The sequence below is a fragment of the Lissotriton helveticus genome, chromosome 8 (assembly GCF_964261635.1).
Source record: "Lissotriton helveticus chromosome 8, aLisHel1.1, whole genome shotgun sequence".
Taxonomy (NCBI): Eukaryota; Metazoa; Chordata; class Amphibia; order Caudata; family Salamandridae; genus Lissotriton; species Lissotriton helveticus.
In genome coordinates this window covers 375,224,810-375,250,019 of record NC_136069.1, presented here as the reverse complement: position 1 = coordinate 375,250,019, position 25,210 = coordinate 375,224,810, and the positions used below count along the sequence as shown (strand labels likewise).

At 45.8% G+C, this 25,210-nt stretch overlaps 1 protein-coding gene across 7 annotated transcripts in view; it reads right to left on the bottom strand.

Annotated features, from left to right (window-relative positions):
* NBEA (neurobeachin) overlaps positions 1 to 23,276 on the bottom strand; it is a 1,787,704-nt gene extending 1,764,428 nt beyond the window's left edge. For all 7 annotated transcript variants that reach the window (XM_078657170.1, XM_078657173.1, XM_078657172.1 and 4 more), the window contains exon 1: positions 22,665 to 23,276. In XM_078657170.1, the coding sequence (XP_078513296.1) occupies positions 22,665 to 22,964 (300 nt within the window). In that variant the 5' untranslated portion in view covers positions 22,965 to 23,276. The remainder of the gene's footprint in view (positions 1 to 22,664) is intronic.
* Between the last annotated feature and the right edge of the window lie 1,934 nt (positions 23,277 to 25,210).

Sequence of the window (25,210 nt, the reverse complement as noted above, 5' to 3'; positions counted from 1 at the left end):
ACTGCTATGGATCAGGGGAAGAAGGCTGTCCTGATTTTATTAGATCTGCCGGCAGCCTTCGACGCGGTCTCACATGCCATCTTGATAGACCGGCTAGCAACATCTGGCATAGCAGGAGACTTACTGGAGTGGATTAAGAACTTTCGGAGTGCACGGTGGCAAGTGGTTACCATTGGTGACTTCTGTTCAGAGGAAAAAACACTCATGTCAGGAGTTCCTCAGGGATCTAGCTTGAGCCTGATGCTCTTTAATGTTTACACTACCCCTCTGATCAGGCGGATATCGTCCTTTAGGATGGATGTTATCGCGTATGCGGACGATACGCAGCTTATCCTAGTCCTTGATAAAGACACTAAGGACTGGGAAGAAAATCTTAAATGCTGCCTGACAGCCACCTTTGAATGGATGGGTAGGAACCATTTGAAGTGCAATACGGGAAAAACGGAAATTCTGCCGCTGGGCCCACAAAATGACTTTATCCCTAAACAGTGGTGGCCTGAAGATGCGGAGGTACCTCCAAACACGACTAATGCGGCACGTAATTTAGGCATCAAGATTGATGCCTCTCTGTCGTTTAAACAACAGGCACTGTCAGTAGCAGGTACCTGCTTTAATGTCATCAAGAGTAACATCGAGACTAGACTACTGTAATAGTCTATATGCGGGAACCAACAAGGCTGTTATACACAAGCTGCAAATGGTGCAGCATGCAGCCGCCAGGCTGGTTCTGAAGTGGCCAAAGAAATCCTCAGCGACTACCGCATTGAACACTCTCCATTGGCTACCAATTGTCAAACGGGTGTTGTTTAAAGTCCTGGTAATCACATTTAGGGCCTTTCACGAGGACCAAAGTACATACAAAAGTAGTTTTCTCTATACCATCCATCACGTGCCCTTAGATCCTCCAATGCCATTTTGTTGGCTATCCCGACTTTCAGACTCATTTCAAGGGGAGGCAAATCCCTGCCAGTTCTAGGATCCAAAGCATGGAATAAACTCCCCCCACATCTCCGTGCAATGGACCGGGAAGCTGAGTTCAGAAAAGCACTGAAAACCTGGATTTTTAGTCTCCCTGACATGTGCGCTAGAGCCCTAATATGAGTACCCTGGCCATACTACTGAAAGCAGCCGGACCAGACTCTACATGAGTTCTGGTCTCTGTCGGCGCCAAGATGCTCCTTGGAGTGACAGTCGCGCGGTATAAAAACCAACTTACATTACATTACATGGGCATTATACTCTAGGCCTGTGACATTCCATCTGATGGGCCCCACAAAACACTCAGTCCAGGTTTAGCACACGGTGAATAAGAGTATGGGATGGGCAAACACCATCACACTGACCACCCCACTGTGGGATACAGAACAACTGGGCTCCCTCTGGAGAACGAAGGGTTTCGATAAGTGGGATACCATTGGTATATCTCAGGTAGAAGATCTATGGAAAAAGGGGGAGATGGTACCCTTTGCTACTCCGCAACAAGATCACGATTTGGCAGAAACTGAAAGATTCTGATATTTACTGATAAGGCATGCCCTGCAGTCAGTAATCCCAGGGGGAATTACCCCTCCCGAGGCCTTGCCTCTTGAGGATAGGCTGCTGGACGGGTATATGCCACGAAAGGCAATTTCCATGACTTACCCGAAATTGATTAATCATTCACCTGATCCTCTTCCACAACTCTGTGACAAATGGGAAAGGGATTTGTCGGGGCTGGAGGAGGAGGACTGGCAAAAAGCACTGGCATCACCAAAGGAGGTGCCAATATCCTCTCAATTTAAACTGGTGCAGCTGAAAATATTGCACAAAGTCTATGTCACGGGGCCTGCCTTGGTCAAGATGGGATATAAAGAAGACCCCAGTTGCAGAAGACAGTGTGGCCGGGAGGGCACATTCTTCCATATTACATGGGAATGCCCGCATATTAGTAGGTACTGGAGTGATGTCGCACTATGTATTTGGGAGGTACAGGGCGAAAAAATAGTACCGGAAGCCTAATGCTGCCTATTGAATAGATGGGAACCAACAGACCTGGGCAGTAAAGAGAGGACATCGGTGACACTGGGCCAGATGGTGGCAAAGAGAAACATAGCAAGGAAATGGGGAGCGCAAGATATCCCAAGAGTGCAGGACTGGAAGAATGACATGGATTGGTGCATGTTCAGGGAGAAAACAGTATATGTATCCAGGGGATGCCCGAGAAAATGGATGCACATATGGGATAAATGGAATACATACAGGGGGGATATCTGTGTACCACCTAGATTACGGTTTCACTTTTCAACTGATGAACCGGAAGTCTGGAGCAATCTAACCAATGGGAATGTTGTTTACAGAAATTGCCCATGTGCACTACGTGAATGATTACTGTGACTTAAAATTTGCACTGCTCGTGAAATCTGTACGGTTGATTGTTGTTTTCAAGAAAAGGAACCTGAAAAAAATGGCTGTTCAAGCTTCAAAGACCAACATGAGATCCTTACTTTTCCACAAGACAACACCAATTAAAACCTCAAGCACAGCAGTTTAATGAACGATAAGCCATACCAAACAAACTGTCTAAATAAACATGGGATTCCCAAATACAACCAAGCTATGACGTGCTATAAACCAATGCCTTTAAGCACAACAATAGTGTCTCAACTATGTTCGGTCTGTTCCATTTCTAATGTGCTCATAAACAGACACACTTTTTTTGCCTGAACCCTTTACTTAATGTTGTTTGTCCATTCGTGTTAGTAGGACACAGGCTGTGTCCCACTTAGATTGTTTCCCCTATTTTGTGTTATACTTTTATTGCATATTAAATACCTATCCGGCTGGACAGAGAGATATTGTACTGATTGAGTCTATATTAATTTGTTTTGTACCAGATTACTGTCTAGGGACCACTGTCTTTAGAAATAGCTTTCAAACATTATAACACGGCTCGACAATACTGAGATTATGTTCAAAGTATTCACAATATATTTTAATTCATTAATAAGGCAAGCTTTGACAAAGCCAATGTGTCTAGTTGCTCCACAAGGGAATGTGCATCTTCGTGGATTCATAGGATTGTGCGAGTGATGTGGATGAGTGAGTGGGTGAATGAGCAGCCATTTTGGAAGATTAGAAGGAATGGTGAGTGTATGGATGAATGAGGTTATGGATAGAAAGATGAAGGGGTAAATACACTGAGATTAGATAGATGCATGAATAAATGCACTTGGATGAAAGAATGTGAGAGTGAATGGATTGATAAATGAGTGAGAATGCAGGAATAAATGGCGAAGTTGATGAATGAATGGGAGGGTTGTATGTTCTTACAACGAACTCCGTTGTAACACATGCCTTTACCACGCATGCGTTACAACGGAATGGTTTTTCCACGCTTATCCTTCTCCACGAATTCTTCCGTTGTGACGTCATACGTCGTAAAGAGGAAGAGGAAGTTTCTTTCTGTTTCCTCTTATACGACGCCGATTGCCTGCACATCTCGACTTCAGGTTTGTTCTTGTTTTTTTGGGGGAGGGGGAGGGGGAGCCCCCCCCCAACCCCCCCTTTTTAGGTCTCGCCTAGACGAAAGCAAAGCGAAGCTTTGCTGTCTAGGGCGAGACAACTAATGCTGTTACTTTTGGGGGAATGTGGACAGCAAAGTGCCACGCGCTTTTGCAGGCCGAGATTTGACCTCGTGAGCGCGCACGCCCTGCCGGCGCCGTGCACATCCCCTGTCACAGACACACACATGCACACGCAGGCAGGAAGGCCCACACACACACAGACACACGCGCGCACCCCCCCCGCCGCACCCACGCAGGAGCGCACCTACACACACGCACGCACACACACATTCAGAGACACCACCACCACCCCCCCCCCCGCCGCCGCCGCCGCATACATAGAAGCGCCCCCGGCCGCCGCATACATGAGGCCTCACGCCCCTTCTCTCTATTCGGTACTCACCGGGTCGGCTGGCGCTCGACGGCGGGCCAGTCTCTCCTTCTCCAGCGGGGGCTCCCTCTTCTGCACGGGGCCCCCCCGCCATGGCTGGCACGGCATCTCCGGTCACAACAGGCAAAGCTTCCGCAAGGCAGTGGGAGCGGACACACCTCTTCCCGGTCAATCCACAATAAGATCCCTATACCTGGGACGATTAATGCATTTAATTGACATGAGTACATATCACTCAGGTTGTATTTTTCGAACATACCAGAGTGGACCCCCTGCTATATATCGCAGTGGGGTATGAATTCTCTAATGTCTTATTGTCCCCATAATCTATTGTTCCAATCTAAAAAAGTGTCTAGGTTCTCAACTCAAACAATATCCAAACAATGTCCAAAAAATGCCTGCCTTCTTCTCTGGCAGTACATATACCCACACTCAACCACATGTGCACAAAACTAAGAAAAAATGTGTGGTGGAATGGAAGGCACCTCACGGGCGAACAACCCTCGGGGATGTTGGCTGATGTTACCAACTCAATGCCCCTTTCTCATCATCGGTTGCCATTCCAATTCCAAAAGAAAACAAATTTGTTACAACACATAAAATGAAATGCGTGTGAAAGGTGCTACACAAAGAGTTTTACAACAATAACTCATAAATGTGACCAGAAGGACAGAGTGACATAAAATCAGCAGACACACCCACTCAATTACTTTATTCTTCGTATTAGTGTGAACTGATGAATTAAAAAAGAGGTTGGTAGCTTAATCTCGCCTACCAGTACCTGATACCGACATGTTTCACTGCCCCAATAATTTCGGCAGATTCATCAGGGTATTCAACACTCGGTCACTGCACCAATTTTAGAACATCCTTTTTGGACACCCAGGCCAGCATTGACATCTCATACCGGCTGACCGAATCACACTCCGATTCATTTAAAGTCGATTGATATATCAATCGTACATCGCGGTACCCGGACCATATATCATCCCAGGAACCTGACACCACCACCACCCCCCCCCCCCCGCCGCCAGGAACCTGGGATGATATATGGTCCGGGTACCGCGATGTACGATTGATATATCAATCGACTTTAAATGAATCGGAGTGTGATTCGGTCAGCCGGTATGAGATGTCAATGCTGGCCTGGGTGTCCAAAAAGGATGTTCTAAAATTGGTGCAGTGACCGAGTGTTGAATACCCTGATGAATCTGCCGAAATTATTGGGGCAGTGAAACATGTCGGTATCAGGTACTGGTAGGCGAGATTAAGCTACCAACCTCTTTTTTAATTCATCAGTTCACACTAATACGAAGAATAAAGTAATTGAGTGGGTGTGTCTGCTGATTTTATGTCACTCTGTCCTTCTGGTCACATTTATGAGTTATTGTTGTAAAACTCTTTGTGTAGCACCTTTCACACGCATTTCATTTCATGTGTTGTAACAAATTTGTTTTCTTTTGGAATTGGAATGGCAACCGATGATGAGAAAGGGGCATTGAGTTTGTAACATCAGCCAACATCCCCGAGGGTTGTTCGCCCGTGAGGTGCCTTCCATTCCACCACACATTTTTTCTTAGTTTTGTGCACATGTGGTTGAGTGTGGGTATATGTACTGCCAGAGAAGAAGGCAGGCATTTTTTGGACATTTTTTGGATATTGTTTGAGTTGAGAACCTAGACACTTTTTTAGATTGGAACAATAGATTATGGGGACAATAAGACATTAGAGAATTCATACCCCACTGCGATATATAGCAGGGGGTCCACTCTGGTATGTTCGAAAAATACAACCTGAGTGATATGTACTCATGTCAATTAAATGCATTAATCGTCCCAGGTATAGGGATCTTATTGTGGATTGATTGCTTAGAGTGGAGGGCGATCCCTTGTATACTTTTCCATTCCCTCTTGGCTCCTTTGTGTTTTTACACCTCTTCCCGGCCCCGCCCACAACCAGGCGGCGGGCCGGACATCTGCTTCCGGTGTTTTCCTCCGGGCTGCGGCGGTGATTGTTCTCTCGTCTTATCTTTTATAATGTATAATGCAGGCAGCTGGAGGTGCAGCCGGGGGTTTTGGAAATTGGAGTTCCCCAGCGGCTGTGAGATACAGCAGCTCACCCCCTGTAACTCCGATGTGATCCTGGTAAGACATGAAAGTTCAGTTCCCCAAGTAGTCGTGGGTGCAGCCAAGTGTCAAGTCCTCCCCAGCACGAAGCTCGTGCACAGAACAGGATCAGAGCACTTCCCTATTTACAAGAACTTGAGCAGGGATGTGTTGCTAACAACTGTATGTAAGTAACAAGTCTAACTTGTGTTTTGTGGTCCACGCTGTTGAAATTGTGCCATTTGAAGACACCCACACCAAAGTACAAGGCAATTCTCAACGTGCCGTCGCATATATTTTTCCAAGTTATTTTGGGAAGATACAAGGGTCCCCCTCATAGACTTGAGAGATTGCACTCAGGGGCTGTATGTTTCCTCCTCAGCTAAAATAAATGCTTTTGTGCATCCAATTTTTGGCACTGGTAAGATACTTTACGACCAACCACCTATTTGCAAAGGCACACAGCACCGTTCATATACGAAGATTGTCCCACACTTATCCAACACAGTCTTCACTGACATGTGTCAAACCCAGTGTAAAACAAGCATTTGCAATGCAATAGGTCTCGCATTTACGCAAGTTTAAGCTATTGACATTGCAAATAACAAGGCCTTGTATTTTAATTTTTGTTTTAAAAACATAAATAAAAGGCATTGTCATTTACAGTGCCAATAGCTTAAACTCGTGTAACTGCGAGACCTATTGCATTGCAAATGCTTGTTTAATTGTACCTTTACCACACATGCCTTTGCTACGTACCTCGTAGTAAACGTATGAGTGGTAAAGGCTTTCGTTGTAACCACGCATGTGTTGTAATGCATGCGTGGTTAGGGTTTTCGTTGAAACGGCCGCATTGTAGTGGCCGTTTTCCGAATGGGAGAGGTTGCTAATATTTGCATAGCTGGGGGTAATAGCTTGCAATCAACAAAGACCTGTAGGGCATCTGTTCCTCGTCCTGTCTAATAGTTTATTAACCTGCTTTATGCAGCTTTATTTGCATGGAGCTTGTTGGAAATGAAAATGGATGTCAACAAGGACCCAGTAATTGCCACCGTAATGCCAGTGCGCACATTATGCTAGACATATGGTATTGTGTCAGTATTTTGTCAGGGGTGAACAACATTATGCCTTGGACGCCCAGAATATGCGAACAATTCCCAATATTAGGCTTGTCCAGCATCATGGAAAACCTGGGTGTTATCATCCCAAGAGTGTCCGAAGTATAGAAATAATAAGCATCATTATGTCTGGGCCAGACTGGTTATAAAAGTGAGCATCATCTCGTTTTGGAGGCCTACATTACTTTCCAGAAGTACCACCAAGCTAGCATTATCACTATAATGCCAGAGCTTTCACAGTACCAGCCAGGGACCATTAAGTCGTGTCTCTTCAAAATTAAAAGAATCCCTACAAATAAGCCGCGGCCAGGCACACTCATCACATGAATGCCACATTCTGCCAATAATTACCATTGTTATGGAAAGAAACATGAGCATTTTGCCAGTTGGGCCACATCAAGTCAGAGATGAACCCAATAATCGGGCTATGGACAAGATGCCAAGGTAGCCCTATATACGGATCAAATTAGAGAGAACTGAGATGCTTTCTGGCTGAGTGAAAAAGGAACCAGGCACACTCAGGCTCTTCTCTCTCGCAATGACACATCAGCAGAAACACACACCAGCTTCCCACACTTGAATGCACCATTGTCTCTAGAAACAATACCAGGGCAGTGAGGTGGGACTCTAGTCACCTCACAGGTTATCTTCATTGTTTGAGTTGTGATTGCCACCAGTACCCCACTGCCTGCTTGCAGCCAAGCTATTGAAGATGGCTTGTTGGGCTGTTTGGGGTTCAATTATACTAACACAATATGGAAAATCTGCATTAATGTATATGTGTGATTAATCCCTCAAGTTTCACCTTTTCAAAAAAACCTTTACATTCATGGTCGCAGACCACAAATTGACCAGTGAGCAATGCGCAATGTAACTCAGCCATGCAGCGGATCTGTTTTGCTAATTAACACATAAATAAAAGGCATTGTCATTTGCAATGCCAATAGCTCAAACTCTTGTAAATGCAAGACCGATTCAAAGAGATGGTTGGCATTGTCCTGGCTGCTCGGAAAGTGAAAGCACGCTTTGGTGCACTGAGTGGTGCAGGAAAGCATGTTGTGCCTGCAGTAGGAGAACCGAAGTAAAAGGGCCAGTCCTCATGGGAGGGTACAAATCAAGACAAGCTCATATTAAAAAGGGAAAAACAAGCATATTAACGAATCGGAAGCCAGCGTTTACGAAGGACAATGACTTAAGCCAATGACAAATACGGTCGGAGAGTGGGAGGGGCTTTTATTCCATACTCTAAAACAGCATGCCGCAGAGCAGGCTCAACCTAAAAAATACTTAAAGAGAAAAGGACCAAAAAGTAAACTTCAAAGAGTTTTCAAAATGTCTGCATACGTTGAATCGCCAACACAGTGCTAACATTATTATTAAGCAGGGACACCGTATACATAGCACTTACAACCTCCCATACCTAGAAGTGTATAGAGGGAGTGAGTGTGTGTGTAAGAGGAATGACATCTGATGACTGCCGTCATTTGTTGAATGTAGCTGACAAACACACTGACTGCTCCCACTGTAGGTTAAATTTTCGGTTGGCTGCCAAGGTACAAAATCCCCTTATAAATCACACCAGTATAAAGATGTTCCTGCTAAACTGCAGGTCGTACCCTAAACATGCCACTGAGATTGCCCTACAATTGGAGGACCTTAAACCTGATGCCCTCTTCCTGACGGAAACGTGGCTTAATGATGAGTCTGAGCAGAGCCTCGCCCAAAATCTCCCTTACGGCTACCTCATAGAACGAGCGGACCACTGAGAAGGCAAAGGGGTAGGGCTTAGCATTGTTCTTAAAGACAACTTTAACTGCTGCATCTTTCCTGATCAGATTTCAGATTGTGAGAGCCTCCTTTTCTCCATAGACTTTTCCCCCCACAACCACCTTTTCTGGGCTACTAATCTATCGTCCACCCGGACCCCTGGGTCAATATCTTAACACTCTCCCAACAACCATCACCAATTTAGCCTGCTCGCCTTCCAACTTCACAGTATTGGGGGGATCTTAATATTCACCTTGACAATACCTCTGATCACTTCTCTAATGAACTAAATCTGAGCCTCGCCGCACTTCAGCTAAAGCAGTTAGTATCCAATCCCACCCACATTAAAGGCCATCTCCTTGACCCCGTTTTCAGCAACTGCCCCGATCTTACCTCAGTGGTGCCATCTCCGCTCCCGTGGTCTGACCACTTTTTGATGCCCCTGACTTGGGAAACCACAAACCACACCCTTCCCTCCAATTCAACCTCATGCCGGGAATACAATTGGTCCAAGCTTCCTACAGAACTCTGGATATCAGCCCTTGAAACCTCCAGACCCAACAGGGACCCCAACCCGGCCACGAGAAATCTAACTACTGGATAAAGAGATCTTTAGACGCTGTGCTCCCCATCAGACACACCCATAATAAATGGAGAGCAAAGTCGTCTCCCTGGTACTCCTCTAAATTGCGGGAGCTCAAACACTGCAAAAGATTAGAGAGGAAATGGAGACAGACCTACGCAGTCCCTAGCAAATCAGAGAATAGGGGGGGCATTAAGAACACACAAATTTGAAATCAAACTTGCTCAAGCTGCCTTTTACGAGGAAAAAACAAAGCAGCCTCTAACTCTCCTAAGGAAATCTATCAGATTGCTAAAACCCTCTCAAAACTGCCCCAGAAGCAGCCTACCTCTGACTATGCTCTATCCCGGTGCAACAACCTAGCAGAATTCTTCCTCCAGAAAGTGCAAAATATATACTCCACCTTCACACCCATCCAGTCCAAATCCACTAATTGTACTGGACATGGAACTCAAGTCACACTGGAACTACTTCCCCCCCTGGACCCCGTATCCCTAGACTCCATCATGCGGCGGGTAAAGTTGGGTTCTCCATCAGACCCAGCGCCCCCTAGCGCTCTGTTACCAATCACTGCAAATATTTTACCTACTGTACTTGATCTGCGGAATCGCCTCAATTTCCGCAGGAGTGGTCCCCTCGGCATGGAAATGTGCCATGGTAAAGGCCCTCTTAAAAAAACAAATCTTGATCAGAACAACCTTGGCAACTATCGCCCAATCTCCCAACTTCCCTGGATGAGTAAGAGCCTTGAAAAACATACTAACACAGTGCTGGGAAACTATTTAGAAACCAATAACCTACTCCATCCTTCACAGACTGGTTTCCATCCCCAACACAGGACAGAAACTGCCCTCCTCGCTGTAATCAAGGAGGCAAGAAGGATCCTGGACCAGGGAGGCTCTGCGGCTGTCATTCTTCTCAACCTAAGTGCCGCTTTTGACACTGTAAACCACGACACACTGATCATGAGACTAAGGGATATGGGTGTATCAGGCAATGCCATCACCTGGATACAATCCTTTCTTGGCGAACGGTCCTTCCAGGTCTTCAAAGGCGTTGTTGTCTCCCAACGGATGCCCCTTAGTTGTGGTGTGCCTCTGGGCTCTTCCCTGAGCCCTACACTATTTAATATTTACATGAGTCCCCTGGCAGAGATTGTCCTTCCATTTGGCCTAAAAATCATCACCTACGCTGACAACACTCAGCTTGTGGTGGCATTAAACCACCCAGAAAAATCAACAAGCATTCTTGAAAGCTGTCTCAAGGAGGTGGCCAAATGGATGGAACTCTCTTGCCTAAAACTCAACTATGATAAAACCAAGATCATGCTTCTCGGAAACTCACCCTCTTTCAGCTTGGAGCTATTTTGGCCGAAATGTCTTGTCCCCGCCCCAGTACCAAAAGACCAGATCAAAAGCCTTGACATATGGCTGGACCGCTCCCTCAGCTTTAACTATCATGCGGCAAAACTCTTGGACGCCTGCTTCAGACTGCTGAGGGTGCTGCGTAAGATACTTCCCCCTTCTCCCATTTCAATCCAAAAAAAATCATGGAACAAGGCCTTATCCTCTCCCGTCTGGATTACAAGAATGCCCTGTATCTAGGGGCCCCGCAGTCCACACTACGCAAGCTTCAGATAATCCAAAACTGTGCAGCCTGCACGTTCCTTCAGACCCCTCACGACAGTCCGAAGCTCCTGCACTAAGGAGCATCCACTGGCTGCCGGTCAGGGAAAGAGTTCAATTTAAAGCCATGTGCATTGCCCATAAGGCTTTTTGGAGGACGGGCTCTTCAATCAGCCAGCTCTTGATTGCACCCTACCAACCTAACAGGAATCTCCGCTCAACCTCCTCTTCCCTTGCCCTACTGCCCAGAATAAAGAGAGCCAGATGCAGTGGGCGCTCCTTTTCCTACAATTCTGCCAAGCTCTAGAATGCTCTTCTACTCCACATGCGGACAGAGCCCAATCTTCTACCCTTCCGCAAACTTTTAAAGACCTTACTTTTTAACAAACACCTCTAACTGCCGATCCCTGTCCGCGTCTGTTCACAGCGCTGGGATGCCTCAGGGTAGCTATCCCACTTTATAAATATTTTGTCATTTAATTTAATTTCTTGTGTGTGTGTATATATATATATATATATATATATATATATATATATATATATATATATATATATATATATATGATATGGGAAGAAATCCGAAATAATTACTACGCTTCCATTTAAAATATTAAAATGTTTCCTAGAACATACCCTGTTCCATCAAAGAACGGGGTGAAGACTCCACACCAAGTAAGCACTAGAAAGTTTAAATCTGAGCAGCAGTGTAATGACTGTGGGAAGATGGTTTAGCGGAACTATTCAAGTAGACCGGCTGCTACTTGAGGCGGGTACACACAGGTGCTGCACTATTATCACATGTTCACAGCAAAAGAAAAGGTTGTTCAATCCCAATATATACAAAAAGGTCAATACTTTTACAAAAAGTTCAACAAACAACGCTCACTAGTAAATGATGATTAAGCTATAATTGCTTTTCAGCACTGTCTCTGCTGCACTACATCATGCTGAGAAACATATGACAATGCCGATCAAGATAATTCCATACTGTCAGAGTCCCTGTGCCTAACCATTGGCTCTGGAACGATCAAGGCTCCGCCCTCTGAAGGACAGGCTATGCTGATTGGCTGATCACCCTTCAAGGTGGAGTATCATGACTCGACAAATCCACTACAGACTGCCTATAAGCAAAGGCCTCCATGGACTGCCTGGGCGAGCACAGTCAGACACTAGAATAAAAACTGTAGTATGAATACTTTAAATAAACAAGAAGGTCTTAGGCACAGTGGTGTTGCGATAGTTCGACAATATAGACAGCTTTATCTCCTGCACATGGCAGTTTCAGTATCAGCAATACCAGGGAAACTGACATATCAGACATGAAGCTGGGATAGACATAAACGCCTTCATGTAGGTTAGAGGATCATGGTCCTGGGCCTGCTTAAGCAGACTCTAGAATGTGCACTAGTGGTCAATAAGAAAAACTGATGGCTCGTAGAGCAGATGTGGCACAAGTATGTAAGCAATCACCCTGGCAGACGTGTTCTAAAGGATGCGGACACAAAACTCACAACCTAAAAGTCAAACTTTGCCACATTGTGTACAGTTGCAAATAAAGCCACAGCATTACTTGGTTCATGACTTACAGAAAAAAGAAAAAAGAAAATAAATCAAACGATGCATACAGAATTCCTAGTATAGCATTGTTAAAAGATACAATAGACAGGGAAAAATGACTAACAATTGGAAGCACATGACCCTGAAAGATGGATATATATCCTTATTGGAGGAAAAATCGGACAATGGCACTCGGACACATTTCACACAGACGTTTAGCGGAATGCTTCAGACCCCCCTGCATTTTACGTTGTAAGGCTTGGACTAATGATTCATTTGCATGGAAACTTGTGTTTTTGATTTATTGCAGTTGTGTGGTTAAAATTTGTTTTATCTTGCTGTCCATTTTCAGAGAAGAAAGATTAAGTTAAACGAGTGGTGTACACCTGCTATTACGGATAGCTTAATTGTATAGTTTCTATAATGAATTGAGTAATTGTTGAAGTTTATATATATTTTTTTTAATGGATCATTATAAAATTAGTCAGAAAAAGTTAACTCATAAGCGGTGAAATTGACCAGGGACCCTTTTGGCCAGCGAGAGTCCTACGTGAAAGCCAGCCCTGCCCCCAGACAACAGCGGAGAAATTTGGTACCTGCCTGTTCGCGTCCCCCTCCCGCCGCCGCAATCAACATCAAACAGCGGCCGCCGAGCGGAGGGGGGCCCTGAACTACAACTCCCGCCAGGCTGTGCGGCGGGAGACGCACAGCACTTCGCGCCACACGGCGCATAAGACCAGCGTCACCCCCGCGTCGCGGGAGTGCCCGGGGCGAAGCCCGGGCAAAGGGCGGGCCCTCTACGGCCCTCATCGGCACGAAGAGACAGGGACTGGGCCCTGATCCCTGCCCAATTTCCTCAAGTAAGTGTCTATCTACTAAACCTACCTGCAAGCGCCTATGATACTATTCTTTGCATAACCTCCTACGGATTGACACAGACGCCATCTACAATAATTTCCTTTCAACATGTCAAAACAAAATTGATTGCCCCCGTTAATACCATAGACAATTATATGGTTCAGAAAGTTGCAAAGATTAACAACGACAGGAGATCTTCTCTGGGATTGAGCTACTCACCAGAATTGCCTACCGATAATACGCCGTTAAGCACTTCCGTTTTTAATATCAGCAATGAGGTGTTCCAGACCCCGGAGAACAATTCTTTGACCCAGCTTCTAGTAGCTATCTCTGAACCAGTCCCCGAGACTACACTCGAAGAAGAAATAATCCTCCTAGAAGAGGAGGCTCCTGCCCCGGTCCCAGCGCCTAGAGTAACGAAGGGGGGGGAAAAGAACATACCCAAAAGGGACGGTCTTCGATCAAGCAAAAACCGTCCCGACGTAGCCCTTCTGGAAAATAACGGAGATGACCCAAGGGGTACTATTGGAGGGAAGGTTCATTTGGATGAGGACCAGTTCAAGAAGTTGCTAAATGTTGTAGATAACAAGATCAAATCTATAACCAAACCCCTTCTAAGTAAAATAGATCAACTCACGGAAGAGGTGAATAGGCTGGGGGGTCTTTTACAAAAATCATTAGAAGGAAAAGCGAAAACCCCATTGCCAAAATCACTCACAGTCGAATCAAAAACTACCCAAACTGCCCATAGGATAAACCCGCTCACAAATTCTCCTCTGACCACCACGGAGAGAATAGAACTAGTGAAGGGGGGCTTGAGGGATCTAGACCTAGATATTAATAAAGGGGACCTTGCAGGGCCGAACCATAGTGGCAGAAAAGAAGATGTTAATTTTGAGAAGGGGCCCGTAGAATTAATTGTAGAGGAGTCCCCACTAATACTTGTTCTAGCAAACGTCCCCCAGTTGGAATCAGGACAAGAAGAGAACATTCCCTCCCTCATAAACAAATCACTCCATTGGTTATCAAGGAACATGGCTTTTAAACAGGGAGGCATGGATCAGCTGGCACAAGAAGTAGTTAAAGCCAGAAGAGTTGAATGGATTGGGGATGGCACCAAAAAATTCGAGGGGGATTGTGTGGTGCTACATTTTACTGACCCAGTAGTTCTGCCAAACATTCTAGCTAACATATATCCCGTAGCGTAGATCAACTGAAATAGTGCCACTAACGTTGGATTTCTTATATTCAAGAAAAGGTAATACTCTAAATCCAACTATGTTGAAAACCAAATTGAACCCTGTACAAAAAAAGGCCAAAAGCCTTGTCAATAGAGATAACCGGGGAATCCCGCTGGAAAATAGGTTTTCGGCCCTTTCTGGGCTAAGTGAATGTGATTGACTGGAAAAAAGGACGAGCTTAGAAAAGGTTAAGGCCTTAGAGTCTCTTGACAGCAGAAAGGTGGGCATTACAAAGCATCCAGAAATAAACTGTAGTTTGGGTAAGACACCAAACCTCGGGGAACGTATTCCTAGTCTAATAGAGTACACCCCAATAAATACCCACACTATTGTAAGTAATGAGGAATGCAATCCTCTATCCTCCTCGCCCCCTCCTAATCAGAGTCCACCTGTACAAGAGCGGACTACTCAGATGAAAGGTATTGTTAAATTTATATCATGGAATCTAGCGCGAATCCACCATAAACTAGAAACTCCTGAATGGTGTGAGTTTATTGATAGCCATGATGTTATCATGCTGCAGGAAACCTGGGCAGTTGAACCAGTTTTTCGGCAGGGTTTCTTAAATTTCTATGTACCTGCGAAAAAGAACACCAAAGGGAGGCCCTCAGGGGGTCTAATTATCTGGGTTCGACAAGCTTTACATTGTACCATCAAGCAGAGACCCACTAGTAACTGTGATTTACTCCCACTAGTATTCACCTGGGCTGATGGCCATAATATGGCCTTATATAATATTTATGCCAGGGGAACTCCAGGGGGCATAGCCTCTGATGTGATAGGTGCATTAGATAATGATATAGAGACTCTACCCACGCAGTACACTATCCTAGTGGGGGGAGACCTGAACACAACATTTGAACCACTAGGATTTGAGGATAATGAACTGGCCCAAGAGGAAGATACCAAATGGGGAATTCCCCAACTAGACTTGCCGCTGGTGAAAAAGTGGACAGAAGTTGCAATACAGGCTAAGAGTTTATGCCTGTCTAGGGGACTGAGGGCAGTAAATGGACGTACCCTTTCTGACCCACAAGGCAAACACACCTTTGACAACCTGAGATCAAGTAGCAGGATAGATTACATTTTCATAGATGTTAGAGACTGGTATAAAGTGGTAGACATGCAAGTGATATCGAGACTGGAGAGCGACCACAACCCGTTGTGCCTGCTCATTAATCTGGAACAAGGCGAAAACTTAACGAACCAGAAAAAAGGTGTTACGACACTAGATGTTGTTTCATCCAATAATCTCCGTCATATTAAATGGACAACCCTGCTAGATAACCTTGGGGATATGGAGGCCTTAGGGGAAATAGTTACTGCAGAGGTTGCCAGATTACAATCCTTTGTCAGTGAACCAAATTTTAAACATCTGATTGAAGAGTTTTTTGCTAACATACAGAAGTTATTTGTCAAAAAAACCCAGCAGAGGAAGGGTGTAAGACCACCAATAAAAAGAGCGTGGTACGATTACTCCTGCAGAGAAGCGCGCCAGAAACTCAGCATAGCGCTGAGGACAAAAATAGGAGTACTAAAGGCCAGAGATGATTACAGGAAAGCACAAAATAGGGCAAAAAGACTGTGGGATGAGAATACATGGCTAGATTTGAAGAAAGCATGTGCAGCCAATCAACAGAAAGAGTTTTGGGCCATATTAAAGTGGGGCAGCGGGGGAATACCAGATTGCCCAAAAAACCATGTAGCAAAGGAGGCTTGGGTGGATTTCTTCAAACCACAATATGCAGACAATCTGCCCCCTCTAACTGAAACCCCCCCAGAAAGGGTATTTTATACCCAAAGCATATTCTCATTGAAAGACGTACATGAGGCAATGGATGGGGTAACCAGAGGAAGGGTGCCAGGAATCGACGGAATACCGGCGGATGTGTTTTTATCTGACAGGGCCAACTGGTGTAAATATTTTGTATGGCTTGGTAATGCTATCGCACAAGGAGCCATGATCCCAGTAACATGGAAGGGTGCGGAGATTATACCAGTCTTTAAAAAAGGGGACAAGGCTTCACCAAGTAATTACAGGCCCATCAGCCTTATCGATGCTGCACAAAAACTGATGGGCAGGATGATACAAAATAAAATACAAGCCTGGATAGAGGATAAGGATATCCTCTCCCCGTACCAAGCTGGCTTCCGCCCCCTAACTAGCTCTGTTGACCAGGTATTCCATTTTTTAACTATGTTCTGGAAAAACTTATCTGTGACAAACGGTCCATTATATGCTATTTTCGTGGACTTGAAGTCAGCGTTCGACTTAGTACCCCGTCAGAATCTCTGGATTGTCTTGCGGGATCTTGGAATAAGCCCCGAATTGTTGACTTTGCTCGTGAGGTTGCATGAAAACAACTATGCCCGGATTAGGTGGGGTGCCCAGGGAGATGTCACTGAATCCTTCCCGGTGGATCGAGGGGTAAGGCAGGGCTGCTTCCTGGCCCCCACCTTATTTTCCCTTTACATCAATGGTATCGTTGATTTTCTAAAACAATTTACGACAGATGCCCCAATACTAGACGGGGAGCGGGTTCCAGTATTAATGTTTGCTGATGACACTTTGCTGGTCTCGCGGACCCCAAGCGGTTTACAGAAGACAATCAACGCCTTTGGAGACTTCTGTCGGATTCGGGGCTTGGAACTAAACACAACAAAGACTAAGTTCATGAACCTGAATCCTGTTAAGAAATTCAAGGGGAAAATGTTTTTTAATGGATCTATATTGGAGGAAGTAAATGCTTTTACCTATCTAGGTATTTCCTTACAGTCCAACATGAATTGGAAATCCCATATGGATTCTGTGGTGCTAAAATTCAACCAATTGGCAGGGGCAATAGCTCAAAAACACAAATCCTCATTTACAAAACCCATTCAGCCAATAATGGAGATTTATACCATGAAAGTGTTGGGAGCTTGTTCATACGGATCAGAGTTATGGGGTTTCACGAACCTGAGTTCTTTAGTCGTTGCAGAAAATAAATTTCTTCGACGAATGATTGGTGCACCCCAGAGCACTCCCTCGATCCCGCTCCAATATGACCTCGGGAGGAAAAAGATAGAGGACATGGCTAGGCTGCGTCCCCTCCTCTATTGGAGGCGTATAAAAACTACTCCTGAACTGAGTCATTACGCAGCTGCCCTTATGGATGTTGTTAACTCGGATCGCTTCCATAAAATATCATGGCTTAAAGAAGTTAGGATCCAAAAATTGCACCTAGACCACTTGTGGACAGCAGTAGACCCACATGTCTTTCCATCCAAGGCATCACTGAAAAAAATGTATTGGGACATGATATTTACTACTGTTCTGATTTCCAACCAACCATCCATGTTGTCATCCCAGTTTCTGGATTTTAAAATTATACCTAAATGTGAACAGTACTGGGATTTGATCTCTAAACCCCTAGATAGAAAACTGTACTTTCAGTTTAGAATTGGCTCTTTACCCCTTAATGCCTTCACTGTTAAATGGTCCCCCGGTAATGTAAAAACTTGCTCTCACTGTAAAACACATGTAGAGGACATTCCCCACTTTTTGTTTGTCTGCCCATTATATGTGGCCCCAAGAAGCAGATGGCTAAAACCGGTTTGCAGGAACTTGGGTACAAGGAACTACTTAGAGGCACTAAGGATACTAAGATCTAATTGTGCCCCCAATCTTGCAATTGCTGTAGCCAAATTTATGGGGTGGACCTGGATAATACGCACACGCACTTTAAAGTTGTAAATTAATTATGGGAAATGTAATTCAACTTCGTAAGGCCCTGTGCTGTGACTTGGTTTTTATATAACGTATGAATTCATTTAAACTGAACTATTCGCCAACACTGTATAATATGAATGGTATTTAATCTGTATTTTATTCTGTTCTTAAAATTTTAGAGTAGTATTTATTGTGTTTAGCTTAGGGACAAACGCTTTTATGACAGTGTTGTCGAATAAAGTATTCAAACTTGTTAACTCATACAACTTTAAAAACTTTGGTAGTAAATGTTTAAATACATCATTATAATTAATTTGATTAAATGTGCACTTGCAGCTAATGAGTTAAATTGGATTATGGACTAGAAATCTATGTTGTTGCACTTGTATTAAAGAGGAAACGCAGCGTAATAGAAAACAATCGTTCTAACAAAATCCATGTGGAGCCCTAGGACTGCGGTTATGGTTTTGCTTTAAAAGACAAACTCCTATCCATACAAAGGACCAGATACAAGGAGGAGGCTCGCTGGATGCCCAAAGACAACTTGAGGCTGGAAAATTGCATGAGACTTTACAAGCATTATGTCACACAACTTTTGCCTGCCTGAATTCTGAGCGTGGTCCAAGTCTCCAGCATCCACCGAGATCAGAGTGCAACACACAAAGGGAGGGTAAATTATGTGAATTCCTACCTCTATCAATAGGGAATCCATATCACAACATTCGACAGCCTCGGAGGACCATCCCTAAAGACTGTGCCACCAGAAATTTGTCTCAATTTATTGACTCTGAATTTCTGACGTAAAGTCGGGCATTGCTTTAAATAAACTGTTTAGGTTGTAGCATGAGTTTTAAGATATAGTTTTAGACAGATTTTGTATCATTGAGAATATTACGGGTGCCTTTTATATGTGGGAAATGTGTAATTTGTTGGAGGAGGCAGGAATTGCCCCTCTAAGGTGTTATTGAAAATTGTATAGGATGTTTTAAAATATTTATTGTAATATGTTTTTGTGTTCTTTAAAGACCTATGGTCTAAATAAACGTTTTTCTAAACTGGAATAGACTCTGAATGTCTCTTCTGGGAACACTTAATGCCTCCAAGTACTTAGAAGTAGCTAAAAGCACCAAACAATATTTCACAGACAATCAAAAAAGACATACAACTTCAAACGTTATAATTAAATGCATCAAACAAATATCAGGATCAAATTATATAACTATGTGCCCAGACTGATATCCCAAAGGATGCAAGGTGCACCACTGGGGTGTTGCCAATACAGCTAATAACCAACGAACAACACGAAAACATCGGTAGGAATGATCTATTGCACAGTGAAGAGGACTTACTGCAGCCACATGCTGACCAAAACCAACCAATGGTTGCGTCATGAAGGAAATTAGCATGGGCCTGCTGATTGGTTTCATCTTTAACACAGAGGACTTCCTGCAAGACTGAGACTAGCCTCTTGCTCCGAACGCAGCCGTTTTCAAATCTCACACTAATGACGTCATAACACATGGCGATCAAGAGGCGTAGACAGTCGGGCAGGACAGGTATAGAATACACATGGAAGGTCGCATTTTGCAATAATACTGTGACATGAGTCTTTGCATTGAATCTCCAAGTGGAGCAGCGGATGTGTCTACTGAGTCACAGAACTAGCGTCATTAAAAGGAACGCGTAGAACAGTGTTTCGTTTTGGGAATTCGTCACCAATAATAATGCTAGCATTGGTTTTGTTGTGTAGATTATACGAGAGGTAAAACCAGGAAGTTGCTACAATACTCCAAGTCTTTAAACGGTCAAAAAATGACATTGTGTGGCAATAATTCGGGGAACTATAGACAGGCGTGAATGTATTTCTATCAAAACTGTCAGAAAATAGGACGCATTATTCTGAAATGGGTTGAAAGAAGCCCAACAGCCTATAATGGTGGTTTGGAAGGGCTCGGGTTCAACTAATGCTAGACCAGGCCTGTGCCCGAGCTTTCGATTAAACCAAAGTTTGACACATTCCAAATCAGATCTCATGAACATTTCAACAGAAAAGTCCGTGAATTGAGAGGCGGTGGCAATTCTGGGGCTCACGAACAAAGATTGCGTCATTATGAACAATACACAGCTTCTGGCACACAACTGTTTGATGTTCGTCTCTTATAGATCATCATATATTAAAACCAGCTGCGCACAAGCAAAGAGTAGCTCTTTAGATCAAGAATGTGTGTCCAGGGGGTGTAGATGCGTTGACACACAGAGCCCCATCTTAAAATAACCACGTTAAATCTTCCATAGTAACATCTGAGGGGAGAAGCTTTTATTCTGCCAAGCACTAGTTGCATGTCTCTGCCCCATGAGCACGCGCATGCAGGGCCCATCTGTCACTCTGGCCCACAATGCACAGGTTCCGCAGCACAGGCAGCTTCCCATTCAGGTCCACAGTTACATCACTAGCAGGTGGAAGCCTCAATTACTTGCTTTTTGCATATCTGTTGTGCACAAGAGGGCTCGCTGTACAATAAGCAAATTTCACACCACGTTGCACAGAACACAAAATGCAATCCGATATCGAGGCATGAACGAAAACAGCAGGTACGGGCTGACCGTAATCTGATTTAAAGATGCCTGGTGACAAGCTGCAGCTAGTAAGCAAGTGCAGATCTGAAAGTCAAACGTGTCCTGCTGCAACAGTGAGCATGTGAATAACACCCGAGGGCACCCAATGCTGTTCCCAAAACTACCACTCCGATCGTAGCCAATAATTCGGATGCAAAATGCTATGTTTGTTTTAATTTAGATCACGCTGCAGTGAATGGCATTTCTAAACTCGGAGAATGGGCAGAGGGGGGGGGGGGGCTGCCTCGATTTAGACTGGCACTTGGAGCTCTTCCAGGCCTACACACAATCTATTAATTTTGCTATGCACTTAACAGCCTGCTCCTGTGCGCCCTGCTTCGCTTCCTGTCTGCGCTGGGCGAGATGCACACATGGTGGGCCACAGGGAAGGAAGTCCCCCTTTAAGGCGACAGAGGCAATGACCACTGCATGGATGGAACGGGAAGTTGGTCCTGTGATGAGGACAGTGCTGTGATCGGGCGGCCCTGAAGCAAGGAGCCCCCTTCTTTGGAACGCTGGTAGACTGACCCCACTCTTATGGCTCATCCTGGCAAAGCAGACCTAGTTCTGCTGCACCGAGAGCACCATATCAGTAAACCTGGCCAGGTTGGATTGTCTCGTGGGTACCAGGGGGAGGGGAGCTCTCGTGCAGAGTGGAAGGGGAGCCCTCTCGTTCCTGAAAACACAGGAGCATCCAGCGAGAGTGCTGGGAGCAACCTGCCTGGCAGCGAGCCCGTGAAGCACACCTCCCTACCCCCAGCAGCACCAGACTGCCAGTGATTCACGTCTGCAGCGCCTCCCCCACCATCCCTCTGCTCCTCCGCGTTTCCTTGGTGGTGCCGCCGGAGTGCAATGTAGGCTGGGCAAAAAAACATGAAGTCATCGGGCAACCCCGCAGCAGGGACCGTTAGAATCTCGGGGAGCGGGGCAGTATCTCGATGTACCTATCTACCACCTGGGCGGGGTGAAGGGTGGGGATCTGTAGCCGAGGAGGGTGGGGAGAGCGGATGCAGGATGCAGCGTTGCAATGGCAACCGCGTCTATTTTGATAAAGGATGCTACAGTCGGGCTGGCTGCTGAGAATCCGGCTCTGGAGAGCTCCACTGTTCTAGAACAAGGGGCGAGCCGGCGGACACAGGCCGCCCCGGCATGACAGCTGTGTCACCACCTAGGAGTCTGCGCCCCTCATTGTCTGGACGCCTCACATACATACTGACAAATTATAAATCCAACGTGTTATATGTTCACACAGCACCCAGCCGGCGTCACTCGCGTACAGCATCACATGCCCCGTTACACAGGTAGTTTTCCACCGACAGGCATGGATTGAGCAAATATGACATGGGGGTGGCAGCCGGCCCCTGGTACCGGCTTTGTCCTGGTCCAGCCTCCGGGACTGTGCATGCATAAGGGGGCACGTGATGCTGTATGAGGGGCACCTGCTGGCTGACATGTTCCAGCCAGGTGTCTGTGATGCCCCATCACAGACAGACTCCTTGCACCTCCCTCCCCCTTTGCACCCATCCCACCCCACCTGCCCGATCCTCACCAGGTTGAGCACGGTCTCCACGATGTCCCGGTTGCTGACCTCTCCGACCTGGATGAGCCCGATCAGCACGGCAAACTTCATGCGGATGTTGCGGATGGGCACGGAGGCCGGGTGCAGCAGGCCGGCAGGTAGCAGCACCGACTGCGCCCCGCGGGGGGCTGAAGGGGGCTCCCCGCCCGCTGACCCTCCACCCGGCCCCGCACCGGAGGAGCCGGACGAGGAGGGCGCATCGCGCTCCAGCAGCAATTCCGTCACCACCGACGCCTGCACCGCCACGGCCGCCTTCTCGCAGCTGGCCATCTCCCGGCCACACTGCCCTGGAGCCCGGGCGAGGCCCCTGCCCGAGGCACAAAGCGCCTGCAGCCGCCGCCTCCGTGCAGCCTCCCGCCTGGGCGCAGCCTCCGCCCGCTGCAGCGGCGGGTCCCGGTGAATACACGCCCCGAGGGATCCTCGGCAGACGGGCGGCTACGTGGCCCTGTCCCGGGCCCTGTGTTATGGGGAGCGGCTGGAGCTGTCACCCGCTCCGTGCTGCCGCTGCTGGGTAAAGCCTGCACCTCTCACCGCTCCGCCATGATGCCGCCCCCTGCCTGCGGTAGCCCGCACTGCGCCTGCGCGCGCCTCGCCGGCAGGCGGGGTCCATCTTGGGAGATAGACAGGTGAGGGGGCAGCAGGTGCACGGGCTGGGCACCCGAAAACTGCCCGGGGGAGAGGAAGCACCAGCATTAAAAAGAGGATGGGAGGGGAGGGCATGGTCTGCAGCAGTGAACGTCAACCCAACAAAAAGAAATATAAACAAGAACTATCTTTTAATTACAGCGCGTATATAGAGAAAGTCAGGCTACTTTTCAGATTAGACTCTGCCATGGCAATTATTTGCCTTCCTCTCCTATGCCCACAAGTTGGAGAAGCGGGGTCTTCGACACAGAGCAATTGGATCAATTCGGCAGTGTGGGGACCAAATGAGACTTCTGCACTAAGAAAGGTAGGGTCATAAGACATAGGGACACTCACAACCACTATATCTTAAACACAAGAAAACTCATTGGCTGATTTCTCCAGGAAGAAACGCACGTGGTCTGTATTTATGCCTCTGACATCACATGACAATGTTCAAGAGTGACCGCACTCATGTTCTCATTTTTAACATCTTCCCACACTTGTAAACTGTCATTGACACTTTTAAGAATGACTCATTAGTGAAATCACCAAAGGGGTGGGTGGCTTAGAATGATTTGATTTAAAAACCCAATAATATATACGAAATATTTTGGGCCAGTGCAAAATAAGTAGCAACCAGGCATTCAAATAAACTCAGGCCTAAATTAGGAAAACGTTGATGTATAAACACACTTTCAGTAGCAATTGTATTAAGGCACGTCGCCATGAAATTATTCCGAATTGCATAATGCCCTATTTACACAACCCAACGAGGACACTTTAGTAGCCACGTGGAAGTAGCAATGAAAAACATTTGGCAACAGTTTCAAGTTACAGAAGTACACCTTCCTCAGCAATACACTTTCACACCTCCACGGACATCATTAATACATGGTGATATCATTTTGATTCTCGTTTCTGGGCTATTCGTTCTGGTTCTTTCAGCAAACACCACTTCAGCTCGCCAGCTAGTGGCGGCATTAGAATTGCCTTTTAATGTAGACAGTCACATAAACACATCACTTAACTGTCCATCATTATTTATTCATGCCTTGTTGCATACTTCACCCCAGATCTTGAAACGCAGCAACTACTTATGAATAATGAGGGTTTCATTTTATTTGGCAGCTTTCTTTTTCCGTCCGAGTGTGCTTTTTTTGCGGCGAGTTAAAAATGAAAGGCTGTGTAAAGTGCGTGCATTAGTTAAATTACCCTTGTACCTGGACTGATCTGCATTTTCACTAACTTTATATGGGCAGCGAGACATATTTGGACTGATGTGTTCATTTTCTAACATTTTGCTTTAGACCATGGTGTGCAAATGGACCCCACGTGAAAATTCCAGTTGACCTTATAATAGCAGTCCAATCGGGGGATTTTGACTTTGGAATTTTAGTCAGTATATGTCCCGGTGAAACATAATCCAGGAGCATTCCAATGGTTAAATTAAAGTAAATGCGGACAGAGAAGAAGATACGCTATAACCAGTTCCAAGGCGGCACTGGAACCATCTGTACTTCACCAAAATTCTCAGGTGACGTCCACAAGCCCACGTGCAGTCCAGTGAAAGCCAGGAGTAACAGGTGAACTGCAATTTCGACTAAGATTGATTCGTGTGATGACGATGGACTATCCCAACGTGCAGGCCCTACTGTTATAAATGCCAACATATGCGACTGACAGCTCCACTGAGCGTCAATTAAAAGCAAACGAATAGGCGTGGGTTAAAAAGTAACAGCGTATGAAATACCCACGGGGGACGCTATTTAATCCAGCCAAGAAAGTGAGCGCTGGAACAACAGAAGTGCCTGGAATGCTGCGCGAGGACCTCAAAGAGAGCGCACACACGTCTGTGCTGCCGAGAGGGAGCGAGCAGATGGCCTTTGTCT